This window comes from Vanrija pseudolonga, chromosome 1 (assembly GCF_020906515.1).
Source record: "Vanrija pseudolonga chromosome 1, complete sequence".
In the NCBI taxonomy this organism is placed as follows: Eukaryota; Fungi; Basidiomycota; class Tremellomycetes; order Trichosporonales; family Trichosporonaceae; genus Vanrija; species Vanrija pseudolonga.
The window spans coordinates 1,425,535-1,439,016 of NC_085849.1; the positions used below are offsets into that span (position 1 = coordinate 1,425,535).

General features: G+C 53.0%; 3 protein-coding genes across 3 annotated transcripts; 2 read left to right on the forward strand and 1 right to left on the reverse strand.

The window, feature by feature from the left end:
- The first annotated feature begins 742 nt into the window (after window positions 1-742).
- On the forward strand, window positions 743-3,111 carry gpi1 (Glucose-6-phosphate isomerase). The gene is made up of 9 exons (XM_062767002.1): window positions 743-914; window positions 982-1,682; window positions 1,737-2,025; window positions 2,072-2,205; window positions 2,256-2,338; window positions 2,379-2,468; window positions 2,528-2,774; window positions 2,833-2,898; window positions 2,958-3,111. The coding sequence occupies exons 1-9, from the start codon at window positions 890-892 to the stop codon at window positions 3,000-3,002; spliced, it is 1,680 nt and encodes a 559-aa protein (XP_062622986.1). The 5' UTR covers window positions 743-889; the 3' UTR covers window positions 3,003-3,111.
- A 344-nt stretch (window positions 3,112-3,455) lies between these two features.
- Window positions 3,456-5,695, forward strand: SPBC713.03 (Putative D-lactate dehydrogenase, mitochondrial). The gene is made up of 7 exons (XM_062767003.1): window positions 3,456-4,027; window positions 4,077-4,409; window positions 4,448-4,776; window positions 4,813-5,104; window positions 5,150-5,233; window positions 5,281-5,319; window positions 5,367-5,695. The coding sequence occupies exons 1-7, from the start codon at window positions 3,613-3,615 to the stop codon at window positions 5,486-5,488; spliced, it is 1,614 nt and encodes a 537-aa protein (XP_062622987.1). The 5' UTR covers window positions 3,456-3,612; the 3' UTR covers window positions 5,489-5,695.
- LOC62_01G000564 (uncharacterized protein) lies at window positions 5,586-8,242 on the reverse strand (the record flags this gene model as incomplete). Its single annotated transcript, XM_062767004.1, has 8 exons — window positions 8,149-8,242; window positions 7,771-7,858; window positions 7,638-7,722; window positions 7,375-7,601; window positions 6,885-7,327; window positions 6,493-6,839; window positions 6,181-6,449; window positions 5,586-6,139 (listed from the first exon to the last, which is right to left on the reverse strand). Exons 1-8 carry the CDS (start codon window positions 8,152-8,154, stop codon window positions 5,586-5,588), a joined length of 2,019 nt encoding a protein of 672 aa, XP_062622988.1. The 5' UTR covers window positions 8,155-8,242.
- Between the last annotated feature and the right edge of the window lie 5,240 nt (window positions 8,243-13,482).

Sequence of the window (13,482 nt, forward strand, 5' to 3'; positions counted from 1 at the left end):
GAGCGCCTAATTCCATAACCTGTAGAGCACGCCTAATAACCCTCACTCACCCCACAATGCCGCCGGCAACCCGGCCGTCAGGGTGCTGAACCCCCAGTGCAGGCACCGCTCTGCTCTGTCCGCTCGCTCACACTGACGAGAAGGGGTATCAGCAATCAGCAATCACGACGAGCCACGGTGAGAGGACGCATCAAAAGTGTAGACGATGCACTGGCTGGCTGTGAAAGATATTCCTTCCACTGTCCACTGCCATGCCATACATACCGTGCCATGCCATGGGTCAATGTCTTGCAAGTGCTTGCTTGACTGCTTCACGGAGCGGAAGGCGGATGCGGATATGGTGGTCCGATATGGGTGGATTGTCTGCGGCCGGCTCCCGGACCGGCCGGTTGTGTGCCGCACGAGTGTGTGGGGGTTGCAGAGTGAGGCGGAGTGTAATGTCCGCAGCTTAGGTTGTCTGTCAGCATACCCAGGCCAGGGTGTATTGGTGGGTCACGACGTCTGTCAGCAGTCAGTCATCCCAGCCCAGACAGCCAGCCAGTCGCGCCAAAAGCGAAAATGCACTGACAGGCGGGCCTGGCGCTGGGCGCTGGGCGGGGGCGCAGAGGCGGCAGCTGACAGAGGGCCCTGACGTCCTTCCTGACCACGTCCCCCCCCTCCGTTCTCTGGCTGGACCTTGCCCCAACCAACGTCATATCCTGCGCGATTCCTGGTCAGGCAGCCAGCTACATGCACTGTTGCCCTCCGTTCCCACCTCCCCTTGCCCCCCAACCCCGATTTGTTGCTACAGCCGCTCATCCATCATCACTCCTTCACAAAGGCTCTATCTCCTTTGTCTTCTTCATCACATCTCTCTCCTCCAACTTGACCCCCATTACACCGAATCATAATGGCTACCGGCAAGCTCGCGTCTGGTAAGTTGGCCAGGCAGCCAAGCCAGGCAACCAGCCCGCCCCAGTCTCTTGGGCTGACAACCGGCAGACTACGAGGCTTGGAAGAAGCTCCAGGCTCTTTACCAATCCAAGCGCTCAAGCTATGTCCTCAAGGACCTCTTCGCTGCCGACCCCGAGCGCTTCTCCAAGTACTCTGTCGAGTTCAAGACGAGCGCTCCTGCCGTGGACATTCTCCTCGACTACTCGAAGAACCTCATCGACACTGAGGTCCTCGCCGGCCTCTTCGCCCTCGCGCGTGAGGCCAATGTCGAGCAATTCCGTGACGACATGTTTGCCGGCAAGCACATCAACACTTCCGAGGACCGTGCCGTTCTTCACATCGCCCTCCGCAACCCCCCTGTCTCTGAGGGCGGCTGGGACATCAAGGAGGAGGGCGCGACTACTGGCGTCCAGGAGGTCCTCGCCCACATGAAGGAGTTCTCCGAGCAGATCCGCTCTGGCTCCTGGAAGGGCTACACCGGCAAGGCCATCAACACGATCGTTAACATCGGCATTGGTGGCTCCGACCTCGGCCCCGTCATGGTGACCGAGGCTCTCAAGCACTACAGCCAGCGCAACCTCCAGCTTCACTTCGTCTCCAACATTGACGGCACCGACCTTGCGGAGGTCCTGCGCCAGTGTGACCCCGAGACGACTCTGTTCATCGTCGCCAGCAAGACGTTCACCACCCAGGAGACCATCACCAACGCGGAGAGTGCCAAGGAGTGGTTCCTTACTTCCGCCAAGGACGTGCGTTGACCTTGAGCCGTACACGCATCGGGCTTTTGCTAACAGCGGTCACAGAAGGCCCATGTCGCCAAGCACTTCGTTGCCCTTTCTACCAACACCGAGGGCGTCACTGCTTTCGGTATCTCCGAGGCTAACATGTTCCAGTTCTGGGACTGGGTCGGCGGCCGCTACTCGTTCTGGTCGGCCATCGGCCTCTCGATCGCTATCAGCATTGGCTTCGACAACTTCCGCGAGGTCCTGAACGGTGCCCATGAGATGGACAAGCACTTCAAGTCCACCAAGCTGGAGGAGAACCTCCCCGTTATCCTTGCCCTCGTCGGCATCTGGTACAACGACTTCTACGGTACGTTTTGAGGTGCTGCTCCGAGCAGACGCTAACAGGCCTTAAGGTGCCCAGACCCAGGCCCTCCTGCCTTACGACCAGTACCTCCACAAGTTTGCCGACTACTTCCAGCAGGGTGACATGGAGTCGAACGGCAAGACTGTGACCAAGGACGGCAGCCGCGTCGACTACGAAACTGGTGTAAGTTGCTTGCACACCTACCTACCTGGCCTGTACTCATGCCATTCCAGCCGATCATCTGGGGCCAGAGCGGAACGAACGGCCAGCACGCCTTTTATCAGCTTATCCACCAGGGCACTAAGCTCATTCCATGGTTGGTACCGACCTCCACTCAAGTGAAATACTAATGGCAGTGACTTCTTGGCGCCCGCTGAGACCCTTAACCCCATTGCCGGCGGCAAGCACCACGAGATTCTCCTGTCCAACTTCTTCGCTCAGCCCGAGTCAGTAGAGCCGTCGGTTGTTCTGGCTGTCCAATGCTAACACGTGGCTTCTTCCTTAGGGCTCTCGCGTTTGGCAAGACCGAGCAGCAGGTTGTCCAGGAGCTTGGCCCCAAGCAGTCGCAGAACGCGGCCTTGGTCAAGTCGAAGATCTTTGAGGGCAACAAGCCCACCAACTCGATCCTCTTCCAGAAGCTCACCCCTGGCACCCTTGGTGCCCTTGTCGCCCTTTACGAGCACAAGATCCACGTCCAGGGTGCTATCTGGGGCATCAACTCCTATGACCAGATGGGTGTCGAGCTCGGCAAGGTCAGTGCTCGGAGCGGGTCTCTTTGGTGATGGACCATTCCCCTAACCCATCCCGCAGGTTCTCGCCAAGGCGATCCTCAAGCAGCTGCCTGACCCCAAGGATGTCACCGGCCACGACAGCTCGGTAAGTCCGACAGGGACTGGCTCGTCTGTCGGGAAAGAGCGTAAACTGACCCATCATAGACCACTGGCCTCATCCACTGGTACCAGGCGCACCGCAACAAGTAGGCGCTGATAGAGCTGGCCTGGAATGAGATGTACCAACGACGAAAAAACAAAAGATTAGTTCTGTAGAACCTACTACATACGAAGCCATTCTATGCAGCAGTTAGGTGTACTTGTACGGAGTGTGAGCGTGATAGGATTACGACGAGTCTAGTCGGCCCTCGGAGAAGGGGGGGGGGCGTCGAGCAGCTCTTGAAGGAATCCGCATGCCGTGGCAGCGGGATGACAAAGCATGGTGCTCCGCTGTTGATCCGGGATGACGGATTGTCAAGTTGTGATGGGGTTGGTCGAGTCGCGACTTGTCGCACCCCGTCGGCTGCTAGCCGCTGGGTGCGTCGGATTTACCCGATCGCCATCTGGCAAAGGCAAAGGCGGATTACTTCCGCTATCCGTCTTGTGGATTCCATCTGACTTGTTCTCGCCAAAAGGGAACTTGTTCGGCCTCGAATCACAGCCGACGTTTGTATCGGGTCAGAGACAGACAAGACAGACAGACACTGCAGCAACCGCCGTCATCGCATTCGCATTCCCTAAACTCTCCTAAAGAACGAGTACAACCCGAGCCTCGCACGCACTCTTCCCACTCGCTCATTCTCACTCGCCTCATCGCATCATGTCGGTCGCCCGCACCATCCTTAGGGCTCTCCCTAGGCACGCCGTGCGCCGAACGGCGCTCGCCTCACCGTCGTCGCTTTTGATGCACCGCGCGCCGACTCTCGCCACTACCAACGTTCGCCACGGCTCCTCCATTCCGCCCCGAACCGAGTCATTCACAACGGTCACCAAGGATCATGTCGCCCACTTGCGTTCTCTCCTCAGCTCGGAAACGTCCCTCCTCTCCACCCTGGACGGATCAGCTACCACCGATGAGCTCGTTACATACAACGACGACTGGATGAACAAGTACCACGGCAAGAGCCAGGTCGTTGTTCGCCCCAAGACGACCGAGGAGGTCTCCAAGGTCCTGAAGTACTGCTATGACGAGGGAATCGCCGTTGTTCCCCAGGGCGGTAACACCGGTCTTGTTGGTGAGTCCCGGCGCTTGCCTGGACGGAGTTGCCGTTAACAACCTTCCAGGTGGCGGAGTGCCGGTCCACGACGAGGTCGTTATTCAGCTTGGCAACTTGAACAAGATTCGCTCGTTTGACCCAGTGTCTGGCGTTTTCGTGGCGGATGCAGGTGTTGTCCTCGAGGTTGCCGACAACTACCTCGCCGAGCAGGGCTTCATCTTCCCTCTTGACCTCGGCGCCAAGGGCTCCTGCCAGATCGGTGGAAATGTTGCCACGAACGCTGGTGGCCTCCGACTCCTTCGCTACGGAAGTCTCCACGGCACTGTTCTCGGACTGGAGGTTGTCCTGCCCGACGGAACTGTCTACAACCACCTCAGCAAGCTGAGGAAAGACAACACTGGTAGGTGTACAGGCGGCATGTAGCGCGCTGACATGAAGGTTTCGACCTGAAGCAGCTCTTCATCGGCTCCGAAGGCAGCCTGGGAATCATTACGGCCATCTCCATTCTTTGTCCTCGCCGCCCCAAGGCCATGAACGTTGCCGTCTTCTCTGTTCCGTCGTACGAGGCGGTTCAAAAGGTCTTTGCCGAGGCCAAGGACCACCTTGGCGAGATTCTGTCTGCGTTCGAATTCTGGGACAAGCAGGCGTACTCGGTTGTTCGTAAGCACCAGGAGGAGCTCGGAGGCGAACGCAAGGTCTTCGAAACAGAGGGAGACTTCTACTGTCTCATCGAAACTGGAGGCAGCAATGCTGAGCACGACGAGGAGGTGAGCACACTTTGTCCAACTATATGCTGATATTAGAAACTGGGCGGCCTGTTGGAACACCTCATCACCAACGAGATCGTTCTGGACGGCGTTCTCGCGCAGGACACCACCCAGTTCAGCTCGCTTTGGTCTCTTCGCGAGGGCATTCCCGAGGCATGTGGCAAGGCTGGACCGGTCTACAAGTACGATCTCTCCATCCCTGTCGGCGAGATGTACGAAGTTGTCGAGACGATGCGCACTCGTCTGAGGGAGCGCGGCCTTCTTGTTGGTGACGGCAACCCTGAAGGTCCCATTCGGGCGATGGTGGGCTACGGTCACATGGGCGATGGTAAGTTGAACGCATCCTCTTATTTGCGATGTTCTAACCATTCAGGTAATGTCCACATCAACATCGTGGCGAACAAGTACGCCGAGGAGATCGAGAACGCCATCGAGCCTTACGTGTACGAAGTTGTTTGTGAGTGGACTTATCTGCAGAAGGGTTCAAAAGCTGACATTTTACAGCTGCGAAGAGTGGATCTATCTCTGCTGAGCACGGTCTTGGTGAGTACTGCGAGGCTCTTCTCTTCGTTGGCTAACCGTCTCAACAGGTGTCATGAAGGCACCACACATTCACTACTCTCAGTCGGATGTGGGCATTGGACTCATGCACCAAATCAAGAAGCTCTTCGACCCCAAGGGCCTGCTTAACCCGTACAAGTACATTGTGTAGAGTGTGATGAGCATTTGATGACTGCTGGGCTTCCCAAAGCTGCCTGCTCGCATGTTGTCTAAAGTAATATCATTAGCGCATGGCCGTCTACCATTTATCAAGGACCAGAGGATGGGAAATAGTAGGGGAGGTTATCAGCTCCAGGCATCAGCCACGAGAAGTCGCCGAAACTCCCTTGGGGAAGGTCGCTGTTGAAGATGGATAGGGGTACGTTACCCAAGTTGATCGCGGCTGTGAGAGGAGATAGATCGTTGCGGGTTGCGTCGTCTTCAGCCACTTGACCATCTACAGTCGAGTCAGCTGCGCGGCCGTTCTCGTTGTGGTGCCGCGCAGCAGAGGAGCTGTGCTGGATGTGGATACCGGTCTGATGGGCGATTGGGCGATACCACGCATATCGCTTTCCGAGGTGAGACGACGAATCCCTTGTCGAAGACAAAGGATAGCAGACTTGGCACACCCGTATTGTCTCGTCGAGCACCTCGGCCGCACCCAGAGCGACTGGGAAGAGGGCCACAAAGTTGCGCAGGGCAACAGATGTTGCGTGGAGAATGCGAGTTGCTTCTTCAGCATGTGTGTGGTGGTTTTGGGCACGAGCGGATAAAACACAAGCCAAGAGGAGGCGTCCGGTGAACAGCAAACGATAAGCCACCACTGCGAAAGCATCAGCGTAATGGTCCCACGGATGCACGCACAGATGTCGCAAGAGCGCAAATGATGGGTAAAGCCAAGCTGCACAACGAGGCCAACCATCTCGCGAGCAGCGTCCACAACGGCCGCCCGGTGACTCTCCAGTATATTGGTATCTGGCTTGGAGCGGCTTGTTTCCACTTGGAGAGCTCGAGCTGCGACAAGCAGTTGAATCATCTGGTAAATCGAGGCGACCTGCTCAGACGCCACAGAGTACTCTGATGTATGCGAACGATCCTTTGCTGACGGCAAGGAGATGGCAGGCGGTGCAGAGCTGGTCTATGTCAGCAGTGTATTGGGAGGAAGCTGTGTCTCACGTCCTCCATTTCCGCAAGGCGGCCATAGTGACGTCGAGCCTCGATGCGTCGTCCAACGCAGGTCTCGATTGGCGAGCGAGGTCTGTCAGGAAGCTCGAGTTTTCCACGATGGGGCGATCGACAGACGCACGGAGAGCAAACTCAAGCACGCCTGATAGTTGAATCAACTGGCGGAAAGTTGCCACATAATCCTTGTCCTTCTCGATAGGCCATTCGGGGCTCGACCAGTGTTCATAATGAAACGGCTCGGGAAGCCGAACGTCCATGTCCCAGAGAGCGTTCAAGAATGGCCGCCCGCAGAATGCGGCGATCTGCTTGTCCCATGTGTATATGGCCCACGCCACGCGCTATCAGGCGTTAGTACCGAGCATCAACAGGAATTGGTGACTTACTGATCTCACTTCTCTGACCACCGGGTTGCCCCAGATGTCTGCAGACACGTGTCGGTGGATTCCACCATCCAATGTCCTTGAAAGTGCGTCGGCAAACAAGCCCTGGGCGACAGGATGCGGGACATTATCCACGCAGTGGAACATTGACGCAAAGAAGCGGCCTTGGATCGCATAGATAACGTGATCGCTGTTCACAGCGTGTTCGATGAGGCGGTTGAACAATTCGTAGTAGCGGACGCCAGCGGAGGCCGGATTGTCTGGATCTGTGAACACCCGAGGGTCGGAGCTGTAGCGGGACGCCAGCATACACATCGAGACTACCAAGGCCGAGAAGGAGTGCTCCTCAAGCTGTCCTAGGTCTTGGAAAAACGTTGGAATGTGCATGATGGGCCATACCGGGTGGATTGTCGAGAAGAAGATGCCAAGCAAGTCGTTCATCAAATCTGGGGGAACTTGCTGGTCAGTAGGTTCGCGCTTCCTGTCATCTTACTGATATCCTGAACACTTGAGAGCAACTCATCGCCTGCGGTCGAATGCGCGATGTCTCGCCCGGGAAAGTACTCCTCAGCTTCAGGCTGGCCGGCACCATCAGGATTTCGAACCGATGCTGTATCACCGTCACTCAGGAGGTCCTGCAACCACTGCCAGTCCAGATCTGGCATTCCCGCCTGTTTTTGGTCTCCAGCTGTGTCACTAGCTAGGCGCCGTGTGGCTTCGCTGAATCGTCAGGCTCCCGCCAATCAGGCGACGTACAGGAGAGGTAAACCAGATGAGGATCCAGCGTGATGCGCAATTCCGTGAGAAGAGAGGAAGAAGTGGGTAGAGTTGCCGCGAGGGACTGGGACAAGTCAGTCTCGGAGGAAAGGCAGAGAGTAGATCGGCGTACCACCTCGTTTCTTCCGCGAAGGTTCATCTCCCGAGCTGGATGACAATCTACGCTTGTTCACCGAGGGTCCAGCTTCCGTTGGGGATGACTGCCTGTCCGCTGAGTTGCCTCTGTACCGGCTGTCAGCACCCGTGTTTGGACACGGGGAGGGTTATGGACTGACATTTGCTCAGCGCTTGACAGAAGCGTGCGTCCATGGCTTCCCGAAGATGACGAGAAGGAGCAGGTGACTTTCGCAGCAACACACTTAGAGCATGGGTTTTCGTTGCTACACTGTGATCGATGTCAGCATAGCCAACTTCAGCCATGCCGATCAGTACCTTGATTTTCCTCGATCTGCAAGACTTGTCAGCGGGATTACGGTAGCGCCAAACTCACCGGCATCGGTCACACGCCCGCAGGAAGCGGACCCGACCAGGATCCGCGGCTGGCTCCGAAGACATTGTCCTCACGGCCTAACTGTCGGTGATTTGGTGAAATGAACGACAACAAACATGAGAGGTGGAGCTCGGTTGTGATACAATCGGTTGGCCCCACACGACCGGAAGCAAATGCTCCCTTATCGGACATCGCCGACTCATCCGCGCCGACTCATCAGCCGACGGCTTCGAAAACCGTGCCGCACTGTGCACTCATATAACTGACAAGCGAGCGGACAAATGCTTGCACGTACACAAGTGACAGCCTGAAGCAATGAGTCCTTCGCTGCAAGCTCGCTACTGCGATGCATTCGGACGCACTAATGCAAACTGGGCAGCCTGCTTTCGGAGCCACGATGCCTATGCATGAGCGATGCGAGCGAGGGCTTATTTCGCATCCGGGCACACCGAAGAAGTCGGTAGGCCCATACTCCGGAAGTGCGCGGAAGTGCGGAGCATACATCCCAATCTCATGCAGTGTTGACACAGGAAAGCATGTAGTCAAAACTCTGCCATACGCAACCTTCCTCTTGAGCGTCAAGTGTTGCCGCCAACTACAGAGGCTAGGTACACGAAGGCTGCAGCTGCACCTGAGGCTTGAAGATGGGGTCCAGATGAAAGAGTCATTGCAAGGAGATAAGTCACCCCCTGTGAAAGTATCAGTTACTTACTTGCCTTGAATGCTGCAAATGTGTTTGCAGTTTTGGCACTTTCCAAACCGTGACAGCTTCGTAATAAAGTCATATTGAGAGACAACTCAGTCAATTTGCTCCTGAGTCATACCAGGCGCACACTGGAAAGATGAAAGGAACCCTGTCAAAATCTCTACTGCTTCATAAGATCAGCCAGACGCTCCCTGCTGCCTGCGATCATGCCTCATGCGTTGTTCTAATAGCCAGAGAGGCTGAGTCTCAGGCGTATATTGGTTTCGGGCTGGCGGTGACTGGTGCCCAGTTATTCACTTGCAAAAAGCTCTGCACAATACCACAGTACCTTTGGTCCCTCTTTACCCATCGAAGAATGGACAGCACTGCTGGAATGTCCGGGGCAACAAACCCCTATGTATATTTGCAGTCCTGCACAGATCATTTATTGGACTGGCAGCCTCAATTAGGTCGTCCAAGACGTCTGCAGGCTCTACTGGAATAGGTTCCCTGGTACTTGAGGTCAAGCTCATACACACTGAGAAGAATTTGTCAGCAATTCCTGAATGCTAATCCAACGAAAGCCACTTCCAGTGCGCATCCAGATCACTAGCCAAATCCACAACGGTGGAGTTTCTGATTTTTTTTTTTTGAACATCCTCTTTCCATGATGATTAGTCGCGTAAATGCACCTTACACTCCCAATTGTGGTTCCTTCCACATTGGTTGATGAGCATCAACCTCCTGGGGCTACTGAAAAGTGCAATTCTGGTAAACTACACGAGTTCCGCACTGAATTGCACATCGAGCGCCCTTTATTGAACAACATACACACACCGGTACCCGTAAAGTGACCCAGCAAACTGCTTCCAGAGGAGTCATTCAGTTATTCTACTTCAATACGTTGAACCGATTCAAAACCATGGTGTCGTGCATATTCCGGAACTTCTTCACGGACAACGACTCAACTAGACCACATGATGGGAGACCTTCGCTCGGACAGAAATGGCTCAATCGAACTACTTGACAATTCTTCAAAGCTTTCACTTTCTGAGGTCATTATCATTTCGAGCTGCACAACCACAACAATTATAAAAGGACCACCGTGTGTAATAGTGTACTCACAATATACTCAGCTTGTCTCAACATTTTTGGATCATATTCCAAAGACTTTTATTAGAATGTAAAATTCATTACCTTTTCCTAATGAAAATCTGACAATTCTTGAAATGGTCCTTACAGCCGCAGATGCGATCCATACCCTAACAGAACATCCAAACGGTCGAAAATCACTCTTGAGTGAAGCCCTCTTCACAGAATTACACCAGGAAATGAACGTCCAAAGTCCTAGGTTGGACACCCGGAACATATATATAGCGCTGTTTAAATTTTTTAAAACAACGGTTGGATTCGGACCCTTTTCAACTCTGAACGTTCAGCATTGAATTGTAATCATTGGGGACAAGGGTGATGATCAGCTCAGGGACATTGGGTTGTGGACTTGTGTGGCTTTATCTACAAAATAAAGGTCCCGGAGAAGCGGTTAGAATTAAGAGTACGAATTAGCATTATGAACTCCTAGTTAGAAATTGTAGTTTCCAATGAAGCATTCAGTCCTTTGTGAAAACGAGAATTCGACACTGGAATTCGTCCAATGTTTCGCGATTGTGGCGGGCAATGTCGTGGTCCACATTATCCATAAAAGGTTAACCCACAATTGTCAGAACGCGGTTCATTATATTCCAACACACATACCGATAATTGCATAATTTTGTCTTGATTATCTGGAATGCAGAGACAGCCGCCTCCATTTGTGGGTTGTACATCTTGGCCTTGAAGCCAGGAGTCCCATTTCTCGTTGAAACAGGTTGGTGACTGTTTGAGTCCATACATGGACTTGTTATGTTGTAAATCTTGACTTTGTCGACGGTGGAAACCTTCGGAGGTTCTACAAAGAAGGATTCCTCCAATTCTCCGCTCAAGAACGCCGCCTTGATCTCGACCTCGCTGCGTGCAAAGTCGAAATAGTTGACAATGGCCAGAAATGCTCCAACCAAGTACTGATGGGCTACGGGCTCCACCTCCGCAGAGTTTGTCTTAGAGTCCGGTATTGCGCTGCGGATCATTACGGAATATCCAACGTCCAGAGGATCGTCATCTTAGGATCAAGGGAGGAGGGGAACCGTCCTGAAGGTCGTGGGTGGATGTGAGCTTCTTGTCGTATCGAATGCACATGGTTCAAGTACTTGCTGCTCGATTCCGCACGTTTTGGTTGTCAGACATACTGAAAATTGACCGCCATCTGATGTTTGGTCTCCAAATGTCGAAGCAGCTTGATTCATATGTTGCGGGTCAAAAATACCACTTTCGAAATCTTTTTGGGGTAATACTGAAGATCCATATTCGATAATTGGTCATTCCGTTTAGCCAGGTCGCCGTGTATCGATTATCGTCGATTCTGAAGTCATAGGAGCAACTTCAAGAATTGTCGAATTTTCATTAGGAAATCCTAATGAATTTTGGGCCCTAATAAAAGTTGCAGAGTTTTGGCGCGAAGCGACTGATGATTAGTGGGATAGTGGTCTGAGCATGTGCCATCATTTGCAGTGCATGTGGCCCCTTGGAGGCGCATTGCTCGAATTGATATCGGCCTTCGAAAGTCGAACCGTTAAAGAATTCTCAAGTCGGTCAATTGGTGTTTTTTGTGTGATCCGGAAACATCCTGAACATGATAGCCTTGCGATCCTTCCAGGTGTGCATTCCAGCTGTGCAACTAGGATTGCAACATTAGGGCAGGCTGTTAGGACCTGTGGACCTTGTAGAAGACCAAACTCCCAAAAGAAGGAGGTTGACGTGTTGAATTCTTTCTTGGTGTTATTTCTAAGGAATGTTTGTTGTCAGTGCCGGTTGGGCAGAAATTGCGTGTGTATGCTAGCATAGACACGCCGCTCCTTCTGCAACATGAGGGATGTCCTGTTTCGACCAGGAGAGTTCGTAACTTCACCGTTCAGGATTGTCAGATGGACACGTGCTACTCTTCCTGCTTGTGTGTGGGATCCGGGCTGAATAAAAACCTGTTCTATGCCGTTGTCAGTGCAATAGTCCCGTAGTTTGTTAGAGCAGTCTGCGATCAAAGCTGAGCTTGCAAAGATGCTCAATCAAGCAAAAGGCTTCTTCTCCCTCAAATCATCCAAAACAACACCCCATTCCTGCCAAAAGAGTCCTATCGAGATTATGTCGAAATACAACCCTTTCGGGTCTATTGGAGCACTTCTATCTGCCAGCGTGCTTTCTGAGTATTTGCATCCGCTCGTTTCCTCAGATTTCGCTACTTCCGTCTATTTCTTGATTCTGAGATCCACAAAAGCCATTTATGATGTCGTTTGGCTGGTCGGCATCACCGTCCGATAATACCTGTAACCATCCAACACTATCCCTATTCCTCCAGGACCCATTTCTATTCTCCTTGTACCTTAGATCCGACTCATACAAGTAGGTGTAAGTTAGATAGATCTCGCCAGGTCACCCTCACCATACCCGACACTTTTGATGTTTCAGTATCTCACCGATCCTGAACTTGCCTGACCTCCATAGTTTTAAGCCGCATACACCTACCTCCATAGATGCTCAACATCGGTCTCTCGCACGTACTTTGACAGGTGGGTGCTGGACATGCTTGAATGAAAATACCACCGGTCAAGTGACGTGAGTTGAGGCGCATTACAGTTTTACGCGATAGATACTGATATCGCCTCGCCACAATTACCTACAGGCTGATGTACTGATAGTCGCTTGCTGTGGTAGCATAACGGGATTCCACTTCCTGTGCTGAAGTTATTTGGGACGACGAAGCCAGCTTCTTATGGATGGTCGTTTTGATGAAGTGGAACCAGACAAGTGTCAGGAGACGGCTTCCAAAGGCTTCATTCATTGTTTGTGTCTCCTACGTCTCAAGGACGTGATCCAGCCGCAGTAGACATGATTCTGAGAGATGACATCAATATTTGGTGCCATTATTTGGGAGGTAGGCTCTGTTAGACCAGAGATAATCCGACAAGTGCAGGTTGCTTTAAACTGGAGAAGTTAGCCATCTCATCATCACTAACTGCGTTGCTTCCTAATACGACTCCGAGTTAGGAATTACTTTGCCGTGCATGATGCCTCAGAATTCACATACGGGATTATGATTTATCACACTTCAGGACCCTTTCAGGCCACCTGCACTATGTAGCTGTTGGAGTATAATGAAGCCGCCTCCTGACAATTACCGGTTACCCTTTTGCTTTGTGGTTCTTGACGGTAGCTAGATGTGAGACACCTCTTATCCACATGAGCAAATGTCCCACACCAGAGCAGTCTGCAATACACATTCGAATAGCACACTCTCACGATAACCACTCCCACTCACCTCCTTTGCACATGAATGACTTCGCTGTGGGTTGTTCGTCTGCGCACATCACGGAATCCGTCCTGCGATATCCTTGACCCAGTTTCATTCCAGTACTTTAGAGCTGCCTGATACGATGCATCACCGAGCTGTCGACGATCCCGATGGCGTCTCTCCCTCCCGTCACTGGGCTACCCAAAGACAACGGCATGGAACTGAACAGTCAGAGGTGTTCTGGTGTTCCTGTTGCAGGAAAGTGCCA